This window comes from Esox lucius, chromosome 10 (assembly GCF_011004845.1).
Source record: "Esox lucius isolate fEsoLuc1 chromosome 10, fEsoLuc1.pri, whole genome shotgun sequence".
NCBI classification, from domain to species: domain Eukaryota; kingdom Metazoa; phylum Chordata; class Actinopteri; order Esociformes; family Esocidae; genus Esox; species Esox lucius.
The window spans coordinates 9,248,589-9,272,826 of NC_047578.1; the positions used below are offsets into that span (position 1 = coordinate 9,248,589).

The 24,238-nt window shown below is 48.2% G+C and overlaps 1 protein-coding gene and 1 long non-coding RNA gene across 2 annotated transcripts; both read right to left on the reverse strand.

The window, feature by feature from the left end:
- Positions 1-6,257, reverse strand: ahdc1 (AT hook, DNA binding motif, containing 1). The gene is made up of 4 exons (XM_029122913.2): positions 5,029-6,257; positions 3,138-4,894; positions 845-2,712; positions 1-210 (listed from the first exon to the last, which is right to left on the reverse strand). Exons 1-3 carry the CDS (start codon positions 6,013-6,015, stop codon positions 1,008-1,010), a joined length of 4,449 nt encoding a protein of 1,482 aa, XP_028978746.2. The 5' UTR covers positions 6,016-6,257; the 3' UTR covers positions 1-210; positions 845-1,007.
- A 73-nt stretch (positions 6,258-6,330) lies between these two features.
- LOC109616175 lies at positions 6,331-21,925 on the reverse strand. The gene is made up of 3 exons (XR_002197264.2): positions 21,453-21,925; positions 8,328-8,557; positions 6,331-6,532 (listed from the first exon to the last, which is right to left on the reverse strand). It is a non-coding gene; the product is annotated as an uncharacterized LOC109616175 (long non-coding RNA).
- Between the last annotated feature and the right edge of the window lie 2,313 nt (positions 21,926-24,238).

Consider the following 24,238-nt stretch of genomic DNA (forward strand, 5'->3'; position numbering starts at 1 on the left):
TTGCGTGTGTGAATGTGTGTGTGTACGCGCGTGTGCATGTGTGTGTGTGCACATGTGTCTGTCTTTGTGTGTGTTGCAGTTGGCTCTTGATTGTCATAGCTGGAGAACTAAAGCTCTACTGTCCAGAGTTGGCAGATAAATTCTCATCTTTCATCAAGTCTCTCCTTAAAAAAAGGTTACAAATCTGAAAAAAGGTTTAGATTGATGCACCTGTAAGAGAGAGTGAAGAAAGAAAGACAGAGTGGAGGGAGAAACTGTAATTATGATGTGATTGGCTAGACAGTCAAATCTTCACAGAGATAAATGGGATGAACCTATGAATGAAACAGATGATTAATTAAGAAGGCACGAGGGGGTGTGGTATACCATGGGTTAGGGCTGTTCTCAGTTAATACTATTATACAGTGTTATTATATAATCATATTTTCCATACATTACAAACTCTGAGGTGTCTTATTGCCATTAAACTTTTAAAAGAAAAGGTTCCTGGAGGACTTCAAATTGAAACTCTGAGGGAACCTCTATTCGTTCTAACCTGGTTTACTGGCTCCTCAAAGAACCTTTTGTGGAACATTTTGCGGTCCATCTGAAGGGGCACATTCTTGTCAATCTTCTTTGAGTAACCATCAAAAGTCCTTTGAAATACCATTACATGAAGAACTAATATGTGTTCCCCCACAGTTAGATTTTCAGGAATGTATGTGAAACAGTGTCAGGTCAAACCAATACACAGCCTTGGTTTTTGCTTTGGAATCCCGTAGCTTTCAGGAAGTCCACATTCAGGGCTCTAACTAAACATTAACAATAATGTTTAAAAATCTTTGGTAGATAGTAGATGTCTTACCTTCAGCTACAGGCTGGTGACACTGAAGCTATCATCGCTGGGGGGGTCTAGTAGTTGACAGAGCACACCTCCCGCTCCTCCCCCTCCTGCGCCTCCTCCTCGAGGCGGGGGCTGTGGAGGATAGCGGTGGTGCATCCCCGAGTACGGAGGGTAACCCATGTCCTCAGAATGGGGGGAGGAGGCCAGCGGGGGCTTGTGATGGGGAGAGGGGTACGGAGAGAGGCGCAGCGGAGCGGGTCGCAGCCCCGAGGGGAGGTGGGGGGGGCATGTCCCGTTTGTGGGGGTGGGGGGGTCCATGAGGGGGGCGCTCCTCGTACAGCAGAGAGTGGGGGTGGGAGTGTGGGTGGCTAGGGTTGGAGTGGGGGCTTGTGTGCAGGGCGGGGTTGGTGTGCAGGTTTGGGTGGGGGTGAGTGTGATGGTTGGGGTTTGAATGGAGGTGCGCGCTGGCGTGGAGGTTGGCATTGGCGTGTGCGTGCGGGCTCATGCTGGTGTGAGGCGCGTGCGGGCTCAGGTTTGCGTGAGGGTTGGGGTGTGTGTGCGCACTGGCGTGTGGGTGTGTGGTAGCATGAGGGTGATTGCTGGGGCTAGTGTGGGGATTGACATTTGTGTGTATGGGTGTGTTGCCGTGCGTGTTGCCGTGCTGAGCGGCGTGCTGGTTAGTCTGAGGACTTGGACTGCCGCTGTGCGATGCCCCTCCATACCAGTAGGGGGAGCTGCAGTAGCTGGGAGAATCATACTGGGAGGGGAAATGGTCCTTGGAGACGTTTGCCGGGTTACGATGGGGGGGGCTCAGCGCCGTTCCACAGTGGGGCAGTAACCGCGGCGATGGGGAGCAGGAGGGGGAGAAGGAGGAGGGCGGAGGAGCAGGGGTTACAGTTGGGTGGTAGGGCTGGGGAGCAGTAGACGGTTTGGGAGGATAGGAGGAGGCCGCAGAGGTCATTCCCGGGGAGAGAGAGGATGAGGAGGCCTCGCCTGGGAAGAGTGCTGGGTAGTGCTCCTCGGAGGACGGGGTAGATGGGTGGGCAGAGTAAGGGGACTGGGAGGGGTAGTCACAAGACTCGGGGGGGTAGCCGAGGTGGGAGGCTGGTGTGGGGAGCGGGGAGAGGCTGCTGCTGTCTCCACTGTAGTAGTCGAGGCCTTCCTGGAACAACCCTACCTGAGCAGCACCCCCTACTACCCCGCCGGTCTTCCCCTTCTTCCCCGCCGACGGGCGCTCTCTAGGGGACGGGGAGAGCCTTCCCCTGCCTCCCCTTGCCCCCCGAGTCTGCCGCCCCCCCATACCACTGCGTTTGGCACCAGAGCTCTGGGTTGTGACAGGGGGCTGGGCTGGGGGGCTGGTGGGAGAGTCTGGGGTGGGCCCTGGGCCTGCTCCTGGTCCACCGCCCCCCTCCTTCTCTGTTTGAGTGTCAGCAGCATTCCGTTTCCTGCGCCCCCGGCCAGGCTTCCCCTGCCCCTGAAAGAGAACATTCTGGCTCCAGTTGTAGGAGGGGCCTGAGGCACTCTCGTGCCAATCCATCATTAGCTTCTCCAAACTTGATAGGCTGGACTGACCTTGACCTCCATCTCCACCAATAGGAAGAGACTCCCTCCCTCCACTCTGCCTGTAAGCCCCGCCGACAGAAACCGAGCCCCCGCCCCCGCCACCACATCCACCACTGGCCCCGCATCCTTTACCAGTGACCCCCAGGTGGGAGGAGTCAGAGGAGGACTCTGACAGGCTTTCAAGGAAGGGCTGTCGCTTGGCCTTCTGGGGGGTGTAGTTGGAGATGTCCAGGATGTCCTTGGGCTCGCTGGAGCCTGGTGTGACGTAATCACTGTAACCTCCTATATAGTGGTGACCCAGACTGTCTCCTGCCCAGCCACCCTGCCTGCAACGCACACACACACACACACACACACACATGATTGACACATTTCAGAGGATCACTTTAAGTGAGACCAAAAACACCAAACACTAGATATGAGATTCTACGCAGTCCAACCGCAACATAGTCTAATTTATCTCGTACAGATACACCCAGATGTAGGGTGTACGAGGGTAATAGTAGGGTCATGTAATCCAGTGGTTTCCATCCAGGGGTACTAGGACCCCTGTAGGTACTTGGCCACTCCACAGGGGGTACTTGAAAACACTCATGACACCATAGGCTTACTAGTAAAATGATCATGAGTGAGTACTACAGGGGTACTCCAAGCAGAGCAGAACTATGTTGGTGGTACAGTAACTGAAAAAAGTTGGGAACCTTAATGCAACAGTCATTTAATTCTGGATAGTTTAGGTCTGGCTACTAACCTGTAGTTCCACTGGCTGGACGGGTAGTGTCTGTAGGCCTCTGGAGAAGAGGAGGAGGGGAACGGGCTGTTCTTGGCCATGGCCATGTACCCCCCTCCACCCGGAGAGGATGGTCCAATCTGCCCAGCGAAGCCCCCATAACCCCGCTTGGAGAAGCTGGAATATCCCATTGCACCCTGGCCTACAGGGGTGGCTGTGGAGGCCTTACCCGGCCCTGCTGCCCCGTAGGCTGCAAAACTGCAGTCGGTAGGTCTCTGCGGGGCTGCGCTGCCCCCGGCTGGAGAGGAGGAGGAATAGCCGGATGGGTAGGGTCCATAAGAGGAGGAGGGATGAGGGGAGCTGGGGGAACGGGACAGAGAGAGGGATGGAGGCGTGGACTTTGGGAAGGAGGAGGTGGTGGGGGAGTTCTGAGACATGTAGCTGTAGGGAGGTCTGGAAGTTGAGGAGGAAAAGGGCTGAGGTTGGACAGGGTTCTCCCTTGGCTCTCCTTTGGGGCTACGCTTGGGAAATCCTGGGGACCAGCGAGGGCCTGGGCCAGGGGCAGAGCCGGAGGAGTCGTAGCCTGTGGCAGGAGAAGGTTTCCTGGGGTCGGGGCGAGAGGAGGAGATGTCCAGGAGGTCGGAGGAATCATCAGAGTCAAGCAAGGAGCGGAAATATCCAGCGAACAAACCCTGTACCTCCTCTCCAGCTCCATGTCCCCTGTTGCCCCCCTGGTTGTTGTATGATGCTCCTTTCCCCCCCTCACAGGATGGGAAGCCCCCCCTCGGGGAGCCACAGGCCTGGTATACGCCTGATCCTCTCTCCCTCTCAGCTCCCCCCTCCTCCCCCCAGGAGCCGCCACCGTTAGACCAGTCCTGCTCCAGCTGTCCCACTGCCTCCTCCTTCAGAACCCCATTCTTACGTGAACGCCGTTTCCTCACCAGCTTGCCCCCCTCGCCCCCGAGCCCCATCTCTGCACCGACAGCCCCACCCCCCCTGCCTCCCCCACCCTTTCCTCGTTTCTTGGCCAACCCTGGTTCCGACGGCGCCGAGGTCGCCTTTCTTTTCTTCCCGATGGACTCAAAGAAATCACTGAAGGAGCTCTTGAAGCTGTCCCCCCCGGCACCCCCAGCTCCTCCCCCTGCTCCCCCCCCCCTGCCCCCCATGCCACCACCCCTCCCCCCTCTGCGTCTGAACCCTGTGAGTCGATGGAGCAGCGCTGAGATCCCGGGGTTGTCTGGCGGTGTGTGAAAGCTGTCCGGTTCGCTGGGTGTCCAACAGCGTGGTGGGGAGCAGCGGCCGGTGGCTGGCGGTTGGCGGTTGAGGAAGGCCAGCTTGGACAAGACATCCCCGTACTCGGCCTTCACGTCGTTGGTGTCGTTCACGTAGGACGGTTGCGGAGAGGGGAGCTTGGCCCGCCGGCGTCGACGAGGTTTCTTGGGCTCACCGTTGCCACCGACAACAGCTGAATGCCCACCAGCGATTTTGTCTGGCATGCCCGGTACAATCTGCTTGGGAGGTCTGCCCCGGCGACGTTTAAGGATCACCGGGAGTTCCCCGGGCGGGAACATGACCATCACGCTCTTCCCGTTGTTCTTCATGCGCAGGAGTGCAGTCGGCTCTCTGACCACCGCTGCCCCTCCCTCGGCTCCCTCCACTCCTCCGTCGCCTCCGGCTCCGGCCTTTTCCACCGTCTCCATGGAGGAGATCTTGTAGCTCTTCTGGCGTCGGCTGAGATTGACTGGGATACGGGCAACCTTCACCACGATACGTCTCACCTGGGAAGCAGACACAAAAAAACATTCCTTTCCGTTGAAATTTGGCTGGCAGGTAAATGCCGAGTGACAACACGACAGCATGGGTTCTGTTTCTTTTTTATGCGATTAATAAATACACGGTAACTTAAACTTACACCTACAAACCGTCCTCGTCGTTTTTTGTCGGGAAGAGCTGGATGTTCAGGCTCCTCCTTCTTCACTGTGGCCCGGGGCTCTGCACAGGTCAGCGGACAAGGCGAGAGATTGGCTGCAGGTCTGGGATTGGCTGCAGGTCTGGGATTGGTTGCTGATCTCTGCAAAGGTTTGGGCGAGGCTTTCACTGATGGTCGGGGTTGGGCTTTTGGCTTTGCATTAGCTGAAGGTCTGGCTTGAGGTTTGGGTGAAGTTCTGGGTTTGGGTGACGGCCGGGGGAGGAAATGCGCGACGGGGTGTGGTAAGGGGAGAGGTGCTGCAGATTCAGGTGAGTCTGCAGTCTTGGAGGCTGCAGGTAGACACTCCTCCACTACGGGGCGCTCTATTTTCACATGTAAACCCACTCTCTCTTTCTCCTCTTCCTCCTCCTCCTCCTCCTCCATCTCTCTCTCACTCCCGCCCCTCCTCTCTCCGTCCTCTGTGGATCTGCGGATGCGGGAGGACTTGCGTAGCTGGCAGGGGAAGCGGGGTCGGCCAGAGCTACGAAGGGCATACTTCCTTTCTGCTTCAACTGGGGTGGGTGGCAGGTCTACAAGGGTTGGGCCAATAGTAGAAGGATCTGGGCAGGCTCGACCAATAAGAGATGGACCGAGAGGACTGGTACCAATAGCTCTTGAGGGTTTAGAGAGATCAAGAGGAGTTGAACCAATTGGGGCAGGGCTAATGGTTGGGGGCCTGTCTGTTTTAGCAGAGTGTGGAGGAGTCGGGCTGCAGGGGGAGAAAGCAGCTTGCTGATTGGTGAAGGCTGGACGATTGACAGGCAGGAGAGCCTGTCGCTGAGGTGATCTGGTGTGAGTCTCTGGTGACAAATCAGTTCTGGGCTGCTCTCGACCGACCGTGTCTGAGTGCATGTTAGCTCCCGTGTGCGTGTGAGCGTCCATGCACGTCTCCACGCGTGTGCTCACCTGGACGTCAGTGTGCGTCTGCATGCCTATGACCTCTGTCTGCCCTGGCGTGTATGTTGGCGCATCGGCGTGCGTGTATGGGTGTGTCTCCGCCTGCCTGCGTCGGCGTGTTCCAAGGCCAGGCCTCCTGTGTAAGTGAAGACCGTTGGCCAGGGAGGGGGGCGAGAGGGACGGCGGGGGTAAAAGTTCAAGGGTTCCCTGAGCTCCAGCCTCGGCGCTGGGATCCACTGTGACCCCCTCCTGAACCCCTGCTGCCCCCTCCCTCCCCCACGCCACCAGCCCCCCCTCACACCCCTGGTCCTCGGCCACAGCCGCCCCGCCACACCCCACACCTCTCCCTCCCCCCGAGCGCAGACGTCCAGACAGGCGGCTCATCCACTGGGGGCGACGGTGATGTCACAGCGTTGTCACAGAGGGCACGGTGAAGTCAGAGGCTTGTGGACCAGCAATCCCCTTAGAAGAAGTGAAGGAGCTCTCTCTCCTTGTCTGTCTGTCTGTGTGTTCCTCTAGTCACTGGCCTCTAGCCAGGGAATTTAGTGACCTGAGCAGACAGAAAGACTGGAGTTCAACATAGTCCTTACATGAGATTCTACTAGACAATCAAAGTGCTGTTCACTCTAAGGGATGCAGCCGGGATTAGTCTGGACCACAATTACTTTAACTTAAATGTTTGGTTCACCCTTAGTACACACTGCTGACCTTACCCTGTAATCAGTCTATGGACAATGTATTATTTGAGAGATGGTGTACGAAAAAATTATAATATTTTCTGGCATTTGTGGAACAAATCCCATTCAAGTCATGGTACCAATTTTCTATGCATGAAGTTAAATCATCTGTAAGTTACTTTGTTTAGATTCCCACTGAATTGAAGATACTTGGGGAAAAGCAGCCTGATATCAGTAACAGAAAAACCATACAATAAATTTAGACTTGGAAGCTTCCATGACTCGATCTACCGATTTGGTACTTCCACAAGGAAGGAAGCAGATGCGCCCCACTCTTACTAAACAGTTAGCCACTTCCCTAGTCATCCCCTTCCCCTTACATCCACTTCCCCAGTCATCCACTTCCTCAGTCATCCACTTCCCCAGTCATCCACTTCCCCTGTCATCCGCTTCCTCAGTCCTCCACATCTCCAGTCGTCCACTTCTTCAGTCGTCCACTTCCCCAGTCGTCCACTTCTCCAGTTGTCCACTTCTCCACTCATCCACTTCTCCAGTTATCCACTTTCCCAGTCGTTCATTTCTCCAGTCGTTCACTTCACCAGTCATCCACTTTTCCAGTTAGCCACTTCCCCAGTGATCCACTTCTCATCCACTTCTCATTCCCCAGCCATCCACTTCCCCAGTCATCCACTTCTCATTCTCCAATCATCCACTTTCCCAGTCGTCCACATCCCCAGTCATCCACTTCCTCAGTCGTCCACTTCCTCAGCTGCCAGGGTCCCAACTGAAAAGACTTCCCGAGGCATTGATTTGATGGGATTTATGCCACAAATGATAGAAAATGTGCATTTGAAAAAAGTGACAAGGAAATGTAACCAAAGCACAGATTAGTGTCAACTATCTGTTATTGAGTGCCAACAGGGTAAGAAGAAAAGACAAAAGAAATGTCTGTAGTTCAACTAAAAGATCAGCCATTTTTATGGAACTTACTGTATACTGTAGGTAAACAACGGCACATTTTCTAAATTATCTAAAAGGGTGGTGAAACTTTTGCTTCAGTATGTTTATCCAGTACTTCAGCTGTGGGTGCTGTGCGCAGGACTCCCATTGGATCAGGCTACAGAGTAAAAATTGAAAGAGAGAAATGTCTTCTGACAGTAGGACTAGTCAAAGGTGTTGTTTTAGATGATGACTAATGTATTTCGAAAGCTGTTGCTGCTGTTGTTTTTTTTTCAGAGCAGTTTCATCAATCATGTGTTGTTGCACACAAGGGGATTTCATAGAAAACCTCAGAAGCGCTGTTGCTTGGCAGAGCTTTCCGTTTGTTCTTGGAAGGTAAGATTTAGACCACTCGACCCAAATGTCTCTCAATCGACTATGATTTACTAAATAAATCGGTATGTTTATTTTCACATATTCTCTGTATTCAGCTAAGCTGCATGTAGCACTGTGATGAGTGGGGAGGTGTGTAAAACCTTGTGCCACAGTGGACACTGGGCTTCCTCTGTGAGAGATGCCCACTTTGACGGAGAGCCCAACACTAAGTCAACGAGGATTTTAAAACGTGCAATTATTGCTACATAATTTTCAGTTGAACCGATCCCCTACTGTAGTCAGTAAGTTGTTGGAACATTTCAGACACATTTACATCCCAGTTCGGTCATTTACCATTCATCTCTTCCACTATGTGGATCGTAGAGTTTACCCTGTGGTCTGGGTCGGTCTGTCTGTTGTGGATCATTGGATCGCCAGTATGGCAGCACATTCCATGCACATACACACACAACACACACACACACAAACACACACAGAACACATACACTACGCACACTTGTCTCTAACACACACTACACACTCTGCTGTCTTGCTCGGCTGCTGCTCCCCACTGCCCATCGCTCCTAGAGAGAGAGAAAGAGAAAGGGGAGTGACAGAGAAAGAGAGAGAGAGAGGACAGCCATTAACAGGACTGTCCTTTGACGACAAGGTTACACGCACACACACACACACACTCACACACACACACACACACACACTCACACACACACTCACACACACACCCACACTGTTGAGTCTGAAACAGAAAGGTAAACGTATGAATATGTTATTATTAACCAGCAGAGGGAGGCAGAGAAATGCGGAGTACAACTCAGATTCTGTTTGGTGCGATATGATGACATATACATGAATAGATAGATAGATAGATAAATAGATAGATAGATAGATAAAGAGATTGATACCACAATACTGCACATTTACATATACTCAAATAACATTTTACTTGATAGAAGAGTACTTCTGGTGTAGGATTATATTTACACAACATATACACCAATTTAGATATATTACATACAAAAGGGTGATGAGGGTATCAAATAAAATAAGATGATGAGCTGTACAATGAGTTGGAAGGATAGAGAGATAGCAACAGAGAGATTAAATAATAGATAAAGACATGGAGGATAGGGAGATGGAGGGATAGAGAGATGGAGGGACAGAGAGATGGAGGGACAGGGAGATGGAGGGATAGAGAGATGGAGGGACAGAGAGATGGAGGGACAGAGAGATGGAGGGACAGAGAGATGGAGGGACAGGGAGATGGAGGGATAAAGAGATGGAGGGATAAAGAGATGGAGGGACAGGCACCACAGTAAGTGGTTTTTAACATCTTAATATATTTTATTTGTCCTTCTCTTTTCCTTACTCGGATGGCTCTCTTTCTCCACACTCTCGCCCCTCCCTCTATAACCCCCCCCCCCCCCCCCCCCACCCGTCAAGTTGCTCTAACTCCCTTTCTTTTTCTTATACTATAATTAGAGCCATATGTTGGAGAGGAAGGCTGGCTGAAGATGGACAGAGTTTTGTTTAGTGTGTGCGTGTGTGTGGTTTTTAAGTTACCATTCCATTTTCACTTGCTCACAGCTGAACTCACAGCTGAACATATGAATACTTTATTTTGTACCAGTTTCTGCCATGTTTCTGGGTGCCACGAGGACATCATCCATGCTCGCATTAAGTGTCGTAGTTCCCAGTAAACCAGATATAATCAATGCTTCTATCAAACCAGCCACAGGAAATGGTCAAACCTTTAAATGGACATTTTAATCACACATACACAGACCCACAAACACATGCACCTAAGTGCACACACACATTCACACACGCATTCACATACACAAACACACACTCAGCATTCCACACACAGCGTCCGTGCTCCACAGGGGGCTCATCCAAACACGAAGAGCTGGCTGGCGAATCAAAAACCACTTCCCGAATCCTCGTCGTCCTATTAAACATCCCCACCTGTCATTCACAACCTATCAGCTACAGCCGCTCACCACGGCAACCAAACCTCAGCTCAGATTGGACCCGGTGTGCGTGTGCGTGTGCGTTGTCGGACACTTTGATCAGATGGATCACGTGCGCGTATGCTGGAATAGAACAAATCTGTGCCACAGCTGGGGGTAGGAAACGCCTCGCTGACGAGCGTCAGTCTGACAGACACAGAACTAGATCTCCGGCTACAATTACTGACACTGGGAGCCGAGCAGCGGTCGACCCTGGAGCACTGGATGGCCCCACGGGGAGTGTGCAGCCAGGACAACTGATGCTAAAACACATAGAGAGCATGTCACTCACAACGCCAATATTGTGGGTTTGATTCCCACAGGGGCCAGGGTGAAAATAAAGAAGAATTGTAAAAAAAAAAAAATTGATGAATGGAAACATGAAATGAGTCAGTTATGAGCCGAGCTAGAGCCATCCATTAGTTACTACTATTATCCACCAGGGGGCCCCAACCAAATGGACTTAAAATATGAATTTATGTCAATTCCCCCCCAAAGAAAATGTATAACGAAGAAAATACTTGTTGCATAAGCACCCACCCCTCCTTTTAGGGAAAGCCTAAATAAGTTAAGGAGTCAAATTTGGCTTAACTGATTACATCACCTACATGTACTCTGTATGTAAACTACATGTACTCCCTGCAGGGGCGAAAATCTGATATCAAGTTTGGAGGGGAAAATTACATAAAATGTTCTCAAGAGCAATTTTGAGGGGGACACCAAAATTAATGCTGTAATACTGTTTTAGTTTGCACCATCAGTTTGCTTGCTACTGTAGCTCTGCAAATTCAGCTTTTGTGTGTGAACCCTACCAACATAAAACAAATGTACTTGATTAGCCTCATGTTAGTTACATTAGAAATGTTTGTTTTGTATTGAGTGGTAGAAGTAAAGAAATGTCTAACATATCCTTTGTTTGAACAACTTACTGAAAGTCAATCACTAACAACAGACTGTCAGATTCCCACACGGGGGGGGGGTGCGCATTTTCTTGAAACTGTGTCTATTAAGTGTCTATATTCAGCACAAGTGCTTTCATTGTGTCTTATTACTATTATTGAAATTACATAGTTATGTTTACATTTGTATATTGGGGGCGACAAATCATAGTCATGTCCCCCTGTCCCACCAGTGTGAAATAGTCTGTGAAGAAGAATTTACATGATTTTAACAACCAGTCCACTACTGTACCAGTACACTACTGTTACAGATACGGCCTTCCTTCTGAACAGAGCTGCAGGACACGACAGAAGCTGGCACCGCGAAGACATCACTGATTTTAAAACAGATTTCCATTGCTTTGATGGGAGAAAACTAGTATCAAATGTATCTCTCAATTTTCTTGGAGTCCCATTGGATCTTGGTAGAATCCGAGACCCTTGACAACATGTCAGCACCGCCTGGACAGATGATTCTCCTGTCCAAAGTACTCCTGGTTGTTTTGCGGTTCTAGCACTGTTTGTTGATTCCTGCTGTCAATACTCACAGGCCACCTGGCTGGCTAGTCATCTAAACATGGAAATATATTGTAGTGATGCGAAAAGGTCATGTGCTCATATTGTTTTCACCCAGCACAGCCAGATGAGAACTAGCCACCCCTCAGTCTGGTTCCTCTCTAGGTTTCTTCCTAGGTTCCAACCCTACTAGGGTATTTTTCCAAGCCAATGTGCATCTGTTTCTTGTTGTTGCTTGCTCTTTGGTGTTCTGCTCATGTAAAATGGGCCATTTATTTGGTTGAATTTGATTAATTGTAGTATCTCTACAATAATTACCCACATAGCAGAGTGAAAAGAAGAATCCAAACATACAGAATACAATATATACACATGCAAAAAATTAATGGAAAACCTGTTTCAGTCTGCTTTACACCAGAAACTGAGCAAGAACAAAAACCAGGAAAGGCCAAATCTACACCGGGAATTCATTGAAACGCCTACTGTGGACCAGTTAGAGTTTTGAAATAAATCTGTTTTAAAGTCTATAGTAAGACACGGACTGATGTCTAACCATGATCCCAAACCCCTTTTAAGAATTCTGTATTGTCCCAATCTAGGTACTTTTTTATAGACTTATCCAGTATTAGCCTCTTTAACCTGGCTGCCTATGAAGGTTGGGGCTGACTTTAAAGTTTTACTGTTAACCTACAAAGCATTACATGGACTTGATCCTACTTATCTCTCTGAACACATACCTATACCTACTGTAAGATCAAGATGCAGGCCTCCTTTCTGTACCTACAATTTCTAAACAATCTGTTGGAAGCAGGGCATTCACTCATTAACGTGGAATGATCTGGTGATTTAAGGTGAGAGACGCAGACTCAGTCTAAACATTTAAGTGTCTACTAAAGGCTAATCTCTTCAGCAAGATCTATGATTATGTTTTATTCTGCCCAGGGGTGAAGGCGAACGTAAAAGGCACTGGATTTGCAAGCTGCACTTGCTGTCTTAGCCTGACGGGCTCATATCTCCAGTGGGACTGCCTCTCTCCAATGCCATTCGGAGTCACTGGCTTAGTTATATTCCCCCAAGCCATCCTTGCAATGGGATTGAATTCTGGGAGCTATACCTTGCCCTCTTTCAGGGCGGTTGCAGTTGGTCAGTGTCTGTTTTGGTCAGATTGGGTGTCAGTCTGTCTAAGGACAGTGTGTCCTGTCAGTCTGTCTAGGGTCAATCCTGTCAGTCTGTCTAGGGTCAGTCTGTCCAGTCAGTCTATCTAGGGTCAGTCTTTCTCAATTGTTTACATCGCATTAGTTTGTGTGATGGGGACCAGGCTCAGTCTGACAGCTATGCTCAGGTATCCTTTTGAAACTAAGGAAGGCCTTCTCTAACATTCCTGGTGTCCCGTTCAACCTTAGCAGGACTTGGGCCCCTGGACTTTGCCTCTGGACTGCTTGGCCTGAATGATGGGTGGCTGTCCCTGTCTGAAGTCCCTTGGCTGTGTTGCCGATCAAGTTGCTGCCTGATGAGTCCTGCTGTTGCTGCCCACAGCCCACCTGGTTGTCCCTGTCCTCGTCCACCTGGTTCTGCAGTGAACTTGGATGCTGTTTAAAGACTGTTTGAGTCTGAGGGGTAAATGCTTATGAAAGTATGTAAGCGTTCTTTTCTATTGAAATTTAAAATGTTTCAGAATTTTTTTTTTCTACTCCGACATTCTAGTGGAAAAAAAATTCCAATTGAAGTATTTAATGGGAACACCACTGGTAAGCAACATTTTGGTTTTAGAACACCAGCATGAAAATCTGTCACCATGGAAAACCAGCAATTGGTACTTAAGTGCTGGGAATGAATGGAAGCAGTGGTTCATGAGCCAGACAATGTGGATATTTACTGTATTAATTAACCTAAGTGGTTATACATTTCTAGTGTATTTCTATATTAAATTACTTCACATCTATGTATATCTGTCTCTATGTCACACCGGACTGCAGTAACACTTAAGACACTCAATGAAGGGAGACCCAGACACTGTTGTGCACGTGTGTGTCTGTGCGTGCGTGTGTGTGTGTGTGTGCGCGCGTGTGTGCACGTGTCTCCACGGATGTGTGTGGAAAGGCACTCACTCGGCTCTAACGGGTGTGCAGTTGTTGCTAAGAGACAGGCAGCAGCACTGACACTGAGAGACTGAAAAAAACCTGAAAGACAGGGGGGGTGGGAGGGGTGGGGGGGGGTGGAAGGAGTTTAGAGAGAGAGAAAAAAGAGAGAGTGGTTTAGAGAGATAGGGTGAGCAAACTGGAGGGAGTGAGAGAGATGAGAGAGAAGAGAGATCTAGACAGAGGGAAAGGAGGCGTGAAGAAAGAGAAGGAGACAGGGAGTCAGGGACAGGGAGTCAGGGAGTCGGGGAGTCGGGGAGCGTAAGGTTGATAGAAAGAAAGTGATCGCGAAAGCAACAAGCCAAAAAAGAGGGACAAGGGAAAAGAGGAGGAACGAGAGACAGAGACAAAGGAGAAGAGGAGGAATGGGAGACAAAGAGGGACAAGGGAGAAGAGGAGGAGCGGGAGACAGAGGGACAAGGGAGAAGAGGAGGAACGGGAGACAGAGGGACAAGGGAGAACTGGAGAAGAGGTAGAGAGGCAGTAGGAGATGAAGAAGAGTAAGAAAGAAAAGGAGGGGTATGTGGGTCAGGAGGTCTACAGAGACTTAGCTGTCTACTGCCTACAAACTTTAAATCAACGTAAACACAATCTTTAAACAACCTTTACACAACCTAAATACAACCTGAGCACAACCCCAGGTAGCAAGAACACAACTTCAGAATATATCCCTTACAAAAAACAGCCCCATATCCTCCAGAAAATCCCAAACCTTACAAACCTTCCTCCTTCTATGGCAAAATCTAAATTCCAGGTAACATTTTACCTGCTTCAACTTGCACTCTGATAGGCTAATTAGAAGTGTCATCCAATCCTGACAGACCTTCATTGTGACAACTGTAGGCTTGGCGTTCACTAACGTAAACACTGTAAAGCAGGAGTGTGAAAAAACGTTGCCCGGGGGCCACATTTGGCTTCAGCAAGGTCTGAAAAACCTTGCCATGAAAGTGTGCAAAAATACTCCTCCAGAGTTATTGGAATTGTTAATGCTGCCTAACTGGCGCATACAGTATTTCAGTGATTATTAACATTATCCTCATAGGCCTATTATTAATGATCTTTTCTTCTTATTAGTAGTATTTCTTCTTTTTTCTGACCAAACCAAATGTGGGATTGAAGCAGTCCTGCTTTGAGGTCTCCTCCTTTACACTCTCAAACCCTCCACATCACAACTTCTACAGTGAATAACTTAGAAAGCCCCCAGACAAACACCACACAGTATTGACCTTTTCATCATATCTAAAGGCCCATGTGACAATTGCATGCACAAATATAGTAAACAAATGCAGTTTGTTTTTCTCATTATGACTTACTGAGGAGCAGGTATAACACCTTCCTAAATCTGTACCTCCACTAAGCCCCCCCCCCTCCCCCCACACACTTCTCTCTTCGTCTCCACCCCCACCTCAACACACTCTCCCCCACTGAATAAATTCACTCTCTCTCTCGCCCGACCCTCACTCTTCCCCTGTTTTCCCCTGACTGTATTCCACCTCTTCCAGTTCCTGTCTTCCTCTCTCTCCCCCCTCCCCTGCCTCCCATACCTCCACTACCACCTAGCTTTCTCCCCTCCTCCACTCTCGCCCTCTCCCCTTCTTTCTCTCCACCCCCCCCCCCCCCCCCCCCAATGTCCCCAGCTGCAGGAAATTCCTAATGATCTTCATCATTCGTCTGTGTTCAACACTACCTCCTGCCAAGAACACACGCATGCACACACAGACACAGTCTCACACACATACACGCTTATGCATGCAGCACACAAGCGCACACACACACACACACACACACAGCAACAGAGGCATTGGAAGAAGAGGCGGGGTTCTTGTCAGACTCAGGAGGAGGCCGAATCGACAACTGCTACCAAGCACTCGCCAATGTTCCAACTAGACAATACAGGTTTTTCTTCTACAGGAGCAAGGGCCTGCTTTTAGTGCAATGTTAAGCAATTTTAATATTATTTGCTTTACAGGATGTTGGCTGTCTCTCTCTGACCGATCCCCAGTCATCCCCGGGCTCTCCACTGGCAGGAGGAAAGAGCAGTCTGGTAAGGGACGTACAGGAACTCAAACATGTTGCTCTATCAACCTGGAATACCTCGAATGAAGACCGTACAACAACTTGGGGGAATTACCATTAGCCATTCACTCTGTTGCATATGCCTCTCCAAGCTGATACCAAGCTGACACTTGACGAATTACACAGAACGAACAGGAAACTGTACACTCTGAGTCATCTTTGTTGTGGCCAGAGGCTACATCTATACCAAAAAAAATACACATGGGAAAAATATATCAATACAAAATCAAATGAACGTTTATATTTGTAAACAATATTAATAATATATACATTTTTACAAATTACATATATTAAATTACTCCTTTAATTTATAAAGGAGCAATTTCTACTAAAGAAATGAAGAACAATGCTACTATAATTTGAAGGGTATTAGGGAAAGATGTTACTTCTCAAAGTACTGGAGTTTGTTATTGTTGGTATACTCATACATAGATTAGTAGTCTTCCCAATGATTTTCTCTAGTTTATTTTGCTTTGGTCGTTGTGCATTGCCTGTCACAAAGATATTGGGATAAAGCTTCGGAGATAACTCAAGTTAGCTACCAAGAAGTAAGCTATCCATACATCTCTGTTGGGAGCCAGTAGCCTGGGACGAGTACATAAAAAGCATTGGTTTGCTTGGCTCATACAGTACTGTGCAAATGTCTTAGGCACCTGAAAGTCGAACTAAAGCCATTTATTTGGATAATAAGTGTTTATTTGTAAATATACATAAAATCATATCCATATACAGTGGGGAGAACAAGTATTTGATTCGCTGCCGATTTTGAATGTAGAAGTAGAAGTCTGTAGTTATTATCATAGGTACTCTTCAACTGTGAGTGATGGAATCTAAAACAAAAATCCACATCACATTGTATGGTTTTTAAGTAATTAATTAGCATTTTATTGCATGACATAAGTATTTGATACATCAGAAAAGCAGAACTTAATATTTGGTACAGAAACCTTTGTTTGCAATTACAGAGATCATACGTTTCCTGTAGTTCTTGACCATTTTTGCACACACTGCAGCAGGGATTTTGGCCCACTCCTCCATACAGACCTTCTCCAGATCCTTCAGGTTTCAGGGCTGTCGCTGGACAATATGGACTTGCAGCTCCCTCCAAAGATTTTCTATTGGGTTCAGGTCTAGAGACTGGCTAGGCCACTCCAGGACCTTGAGAATGTTCTTACAGAGCCACTCCTTAGTTGCCCTGGCTGTGTTTTTCGGGTCGTTGACATGCTGGAAGACCCAGCCACGACCCATTTTCAATGCTCTTACTGAGGGAAGGAGGTTGTTGGCCAAAATCTCACAATACATGGCCCCATCCATCCTCCCCTCAATACGGTGCAGTCGTCCTGTCCACTTTGCAGAAAAGTATCCCCAAAGAATGATGTTTCCACCTCCATGCTTCACGATTGGGATGGTGTTCTTGGGGTTGTACTCATCCTTCCTCCAAACCTGGCGAGTGGAGTTTAGAGCAAAAAGCTCTATTTTTGTTTCATCAGACCACATGACCTTCTCCCATTCCTCCTCTGGATCATCCAGATGGTCATTGGCAAACTTCAGATGGGCCTGGACATGCGCTGGCTTGAGCAGGGGGACGTTGCGTGCGCTGCAGGATTTTAATCCATGATGGCGTAGTGTGTTACTAATGGTTTTCTTTGAGACTGTGGTCCCAGCTCTCTTCAGGTCATTGACCAGGTCCTGCCATGTAGTTCTGGGCTGATCCCTCACCTTCCTCATGATCATTGATGTCCCACAAGGTGAGATCTTGCATGGAGACCCAGACCGAGGGAGATTGACCGTCATCTTGAACTTCTTCCATTTTCTAATAATTGCGCCAACAGTTGTTGCCTTCTCACCAAGCTGCTTGCCTATTTTCCTGTAGCCCATCCCAGCCTTGTGCAGGTCTACAATTTCATCCATGATGTCCTTACACAGCTCTCTGGTCTTGGCCATTGTGGAGAGGTTGGAGTATGTTTGATTGAGTATGTGGACAGGTGTCTTTTATACAGATAACAAGTTCAAACAGTTGCAGTTAATACAGGTAATGAGTGGAGAACAGGAGGGCTTCTTAAAAAATAACTAACAGGTCTGTGAGAGCCTGAGTTCTTACTGGTTGGTATGTGATCGAATACTTATGTCATGCAATAAAATGTGATTTTTGTTTTAGAAAATCTCTCACAGTTGAAGTGTACCTATGATAAAAATTACAGACCTCTACATGCTTTGTAAGTAGGAAAACCTGCAAAATCGGCAGTGTATCAAATACTTGTTCTCCCCACTGTATATACACTCACCTAAAGGATTATTAGGAACACCTGTTCAATTTCTCATTAATGCAATTATCTAATCAACCAATCACATGGCAGTTGCTTCAATGCAGAAAGGTGATTTAAGCAATTTTCAGCGTGGCATGGTTGTTGGTGCCAGGCGGGCCGGTCTGAGTATTTCACAATCTGCTCAGTTACTGGGATTTTCACGCACAACCATTTCTAGGGTTTACAAAGAATGGTGTGAAAAGGGAAAAACATCCAGTATGCGGCAGTCCTGTGGGAGAAAATGCCTTGTTGATGCTAGAGGTCAGAGGAGAATGGGCCGACTCATTCAAGCTGATAGAAGAGCAACTTTGACCGAAATAACCACTTGTTACAACTGAGGTATGCAGCAAAGCATTTGTGAAGCCACAACACGCACAACCTTGAGGTGGATGATCTACAACAGCAGAAGACCCCACCAGGTACCACTCATCTCCACTACAAATAGGAAAAAGAGGCTACAATTTGCACAAGCTCACCAAAATTGGACTGTTGAAGACTGGAAGAATGTTGCCTAGTCTGATGAGTCTCAATTTCTGTTGAGACATTCAGATGGTAGAGTCAGAATTTGGCGTAAACAGAATGAGAACATGGATCCATCATGCCTTGTTACCACTGTGCAGTCTGGTGGTGGTGGTGTAATGGTGTGGGGGATGTTTTCTTGGCACACTTTAGGCCCCTTAGTGCCAATTGGGCATCGTTTTAATGCCACGGCCTACCTGAGCATTGTTTCTGACCATGTCCATCCCTTTATGACCACCATGTACCCATCCTCTGATGGCTACTTCCAGCAGGATAATGCACCATGTCACAAAGCTTGAATGATTTCAAATTGGTTTCTTGAACATGACAATGAGTTCACTGTACTGAAATGCCCCCCACAGTCACCAGATCTCAACCCAATAGAGCATCTTTGGGATGTGGTGGAACGGGAGCTTCGTGCCCTGGATGTGCATCCCACAAATCTCCATCAACTGCAAGATGCTATCCTATCAATATGGGCTAACATTTCTAAAGAATGCTTTCAGCACCTTGTTGAATCAATGCCACGTAGAATTAAGGCAGTTCTGAAGGCAAAAGGGGGTCAAACACAGTATTAGTATGGTGTTCCTAATAATCCTTTAGGTGAGTGTATATATATGTTTCAAATAAACACTTACACAAAAAATGGTTTTAGATCAACTTTCAGTACTTACTATACAGTAGTTATAGGCAACCATGCGCAGGATAATCTAGTAAAATGCCAAGCTAGCTAGCTGTTATGTAGTTGCAGTAGCTTCTACAGGCTAAATGTAAGAAGCTGCCTATCTTGCGCAACCACACTAAGACACCGATACAAACATTGCGTCATGGACAGCAACATCTCACTCCCAGAAAAACACCTTCACACGTTTCCAGGAAAACAACTCGGAAGCCTCCGGCAAAAGTCCCCACTGCTAATGTGGAGTGTGGGCTTACGTTCTCAGTGGACAACAAAAGTGGGTCTTCCAAGCACGTTAACTCTCGCAAAACCTGTGTCTCTGATGGAATCCTTACTTGCAATTTGCATAATGCCACCTCCATAGCACGACACGCAGCTCAATCCCACCTGGATGATAGGAACACCTATATGAGAATGTTGTTAAGCAACTACAGCTTGGCTTTCTATCACAGTCCCCCTACAGAGCTTGTCAGGGAACTAGAGCTGGACGCAGACCCGCACAACTGACTTGTCCCTGGCGGGCCAACCCCAGGTTGTGAGGGTACTCCAACATGATCATGAAGTACGCCAACGACATCACTGCGGTATTCCTGACCTCCTGCCAAGATGAGACAACAAATAAAGGAGGTGGGAGCACTGGCGGAATGTGAGGCTAGGTTACCAATCTTCACCTCAAAGTGAAAAACAGAAGGAGCTACTGTATGTGTGGATGTTGGGAGATGGGAGTGATAGCCCGTCCCCCTTCTCAGGAAGGTGGTCGCTGTGGACAGGGTCAAATGCTTCTAGTCGTCCAGCGCCAACCAGCGCCAGCGTGACGAGGGGGGCGGGAAGCACCACTCCAACGCCCTTGCACCATCGCAGACCTTCACAGTCGCGCCAGTGACCACCCACTCAGAGGTGGCATCGCTTTATGGCGAAGGAAGCAGAAACATCTATGACCGCATGGCTCTTCAGACGCTCGTGAGGTCAGCCCAACGTGCAAGTCCCGGCCACGCTTACATCCCCCCCTGGACATCCCCCCCTGGACATTTACTCCACGCAGCGCTGCGGAAAGGCCGCGTAGATCCTCAGCAACCTCAGGCCACCACAGCGATGGGTAATGGGCGGTGCCGTCATCTAGCAGAGTGGGAAAACCCCATCTACCCCCAGGCCATCAGACTGTTAAATAGAATGCCCATCAGATTACTTTAGGCCTTCATTAATTCAGGTAAAACACACAGAATTGCCTTGTACAAGTGTGCACTGTTTATAGGATAACATTTATTAATTAGAGCACACATGCACAAAACGTGCACATAATTAATAACACACTCCAGGGACACATGCAGACTAAAGTAGCCACACTTACACACTCCCATAGTTTAATACTGGAGTTCCTTTATTTGGTGCCTTAAGACGGTCCAGTGTTCCAAGGCGCTGCCCGACAGTGCAGGCCAGATAGATCTCAATTTATCCCACCCCTCTTTCAGCAAAGAAATGCCTTTCTGTCTTTTTCCATTGTCTACGTAGAATGAAGAAACAAAATAAAATGCCTGGAAGTGTATCTTTATTTATTTGACTGCATTGCTTACACCCACAAGCACTTTGCTACACCCGCGACAACATCTGCCACAATGTTGTGTGTGTGACCAATGAAATTTCATACACGTAGATTTGACTGCACAAACAATCAAACACCCAAAGTAAAAGAACCACCAGACGAGCCTGGCTCAGATCCCTTCACTCCCTCTCTATCTCTCACTCCCTCTGTCTCTCTAATCCTCCCTTCACTCCCTCTTCCTCTCTCACTCTCTCACTCTCTCGGTCTCTGTAATCCTCCCTTCACTCCTTTTTCCTCTCTCACTGCTCCCCTCTCTGTAATGTTGTTTCTTCAGGAACCTACATGCTTTAGTTATTTTGAGGAAGACATACTACCCCAATCCCCACCCTCTCTCCCTCCATCTCCATTTCTCCCGTACTTCCGACTCTTTCTCTCACTTTCCCCTGCCTCTCTCCCACCTTGGCTCACTCTTGTACCCTCAGCCCCTACCCACATCTCACCCCTTTTCCTGCCCCCCTTTTCTCCCCCCCTTCCTTTGCACACTCTCTTTCTCTCACCTGCAGGCAGTTTCCTGGCTCTGCTGATGTCCGCCCTTCAGTCAGGTCATGTGACCGAAAGGGTCAGATGAGAGCAGCCAGGAGGACACGAGCGCACACACACATACATGCATATACAGACTAACACTGACCCCCCCCCCCCTTACACACACACACACAAACGCACACACACAGTCAGACCTTGAGGCCAGTGTTTTGGAGAGGGGCCTCTGTGCTGCGGCCTCACTTCCTGGCTCCTCCCCCTGTTCCACAGTTGCCGTGGGTTACTGCAGCAGCTCTGGTTGCCAAGGAGAAAGCTGCTGGCTGTTTGAACAACAATGGCCGCCTTGTGAACATTCCAACTGTAGGTACTGTCTCACACACACACTCACTAGAGAGCACACATGAAAACACACATAGCTACCCACACACTCAACAACATACATAGTGACACATGCTAATGTGTAATTTCATGTAAAGTAGAAACATGCAGGAAAAAAACATGCACTAATGAAGCTCCATCAAATTCCTGGCCCCACAAATAAAACAATCCACTCAACCTACCAAACACACAGACACACACACACACACGGACACACACTCTCCTTCAGATGATTACTTTTGTTGAAAGGATAAGAATACCCCTTCTTCTCTTTGTCAGCCGCTTTCTCAATCCATCTCTACCCTGTCTCTCCTTCTCTACTCTCTCTCTACCCATCCTCCTCCTTGTCTGCAAACCCCCCCCCCATTCCTCTCCAGGAGCCTGAGTGTGCAGTGCATTCATCCATCTTTCCTCTCCCCCCTCCCCCCCTCCCCTGTCTTCCTTCCTTATCTTTCTCTCCCCCCCCCCCTCTCTCTCTCTCTCTGAGGAAGTGTGTGCTCCCAAGAGATGAAAAGCTCACTACCTTCCAGCTGAGAGGAAGGGGGGGGGGGGGTGGAGGAAAGGCAGGGTGGAAAAGAAAGAGAGAGACACGGGGGGTGGGTGGAGGGGGGAGACAGAAAACTATTAATCATTAGGACTCCTAGAGCAGAACCTTTAGCTCTCCCGTTAATTGTTGTGGTAACGATCCAACATTGTTGCAGGAATGTCAAATAAACCTTTTAAAAACGTTTTATAATTTGTCACCTGTCTGATCGTCACCATCTTTTGCTCACACACACGCACGCACAAACGCTGTCAGCCGTCTCTCTCCAGAGGTCCGGAGTGTCTGATCAATACTCAAATGAGACAATTTTGTGTGTGTGTGTGTGTGCGTCTGCATCTGTGCATGTGTGTGTTTCTCCTCTCCTCTTTAATAATTGAGCTGATTCTGTCCAGCTTGTTAGTGAGGTAGACACATTCTTTCCCTCTATCCTTCTTTTCCTCTGCATGCTCTTTCCTCTCTCCATTTCCCCCCTCTCTCCCTCCCTCCCTCCCTCTCTCACAAATACACCTACACACAAGCACCCCCAACCCATCTCCAGTAAGAGGTTATAGGTCATACAGCATCTTCTTTCGTGAGGGGGAAAGGAGACAAGAGGGGGGAGGAGTGAGAGAAATTAAATGAGTGGACAGGGGGTGTAGGGGAGAGAGATATTTTTTTTTAAATCTTATTTTCCACTTGCTTTGGCAATGTAAACAAATGTTTCCCATGCCAATAAAGCCCCTCTGAATTGAATTGAGGAAAGAGTCACACAGAAAGGCAAAGGAAAGATGTTTCCTTTTTGATTCCATTCAGTGTGAATGCATTGTGTGGGAGTTGATATTATATAGAGTAAATACACACACACACACACACACACACACACACACATGCAAACAGACACACACAGACAGACACAGACAATAACGCAGAGACAGTTAAAGGGGAATAACAGCAAATTTAGAAAACATGTCCATGTGTCTAAACCTCCTTGATTCTCTCACTCACGGAGAGCGGAGTAGAACAAGAGCACCAGCTATGACACAAGGTTCCACACCCCTCCCCACTCACTGCAGTGCTACATACCTTGTAGCATACAGCAAATACCCCAAAATAAATACGTTTTGTCACGCCGATTCAGGAAGTACAATCGAATGAGAGATACGACGTACATTTTATGTGGCACATCTGAGTTGAGTGGTCAAGATTTTACACTTTCATTCATTTCAACAAAAGTGCCATATGACTGATCAATGTTTTTAATAGCTATATGCACAGGATATGAGGCCAACCAAAAAACATTATTATTTGCAATCAGTATTCTGTAGAGTCAGTGTAGCGGTCAGACCAGGTCAAGTGTTCAGTAGAGTCAGTGTTGCGGTCAGACCAGGTCAAGTGTTCAGTAGCGTCAGTGTAGGGGTCAGACCAGGTCAAGTGTTCAGTAGAGTCAGTGTTACGGTCAGACCAGGTCAAGTGTTCAGTAGAGTCAGTGTTACGGTCAGACCAGGTCAAGTGTTCAGTAAAGTCAGTGTAGCAGTCAGACCAGGTCTGTATTTAGCAGTCTGATGGCTTCTAGACAGATACTGGGCCTGTTACTATAAAACTCTATGCTTTGAAGATCGGGAAGCAGGGGTACGAAGGTAATGCTGCAGGATTTTATCAGGTACTGTTTCTGACTAACATATTGTTTCTATAGCTTGTTCAGTTTTAGTCTGGTCCAGATGTCTTCGGACATTGAAATGAAGGCAAGAGAAGATTGAACACAGTGGGTGACCACACCTGGAGTAATAGGCTATACAGCACATTAGTGAAAGTTCATGAAGACATAGCATGCAGTGGTTTGACATGGAAATATGGTTGCCCTGACAGTCCTGCGTGTCGTACATTGGATTCGGTTTAGGCTACAAACAAACACTTAAAATCTCTTTTGATGATAGGTCTAGGAACGTTTGTTGTTTTTATCGATGTCTCTGAGGTATTTTGAAATCCTCCATTGTGTTCATGTCAACAGTTTCATCAGTCCCTGTGTCATAGCACACCATTGGGTTTAAACGCTAGGTTACTACATCTATGCACAGATGTCTG

What these genes read in the sequence shown, in the direction of transcription:
- ahdc1 (XM_029122913.2), bottom strand. Translation starts at nt 6,015, where the DNA reads ATGCAGACGCACACTGACGTCCAGGTGAGCACACGCGTGGAGACGTGC. An exon ending in GACGAGGACGGTTTGTAGGT is followed by an intron (nt 4,895 to 5,028) that starts GTAAGTTTAAGT and finishes TCTGCTTCCCAG; the next exon opens with GTGAGACGTATCGTGGTGAA. An exon ending in TCCAGCCAGTGGAACTACAG is followed by an intron (nt 2,713 to 3,137) that starts GTTAGTAGCCAG and finishes TGTGCGTTGCAG; the next exon opens with GCAGGGTGGCTGGGCAGGAG.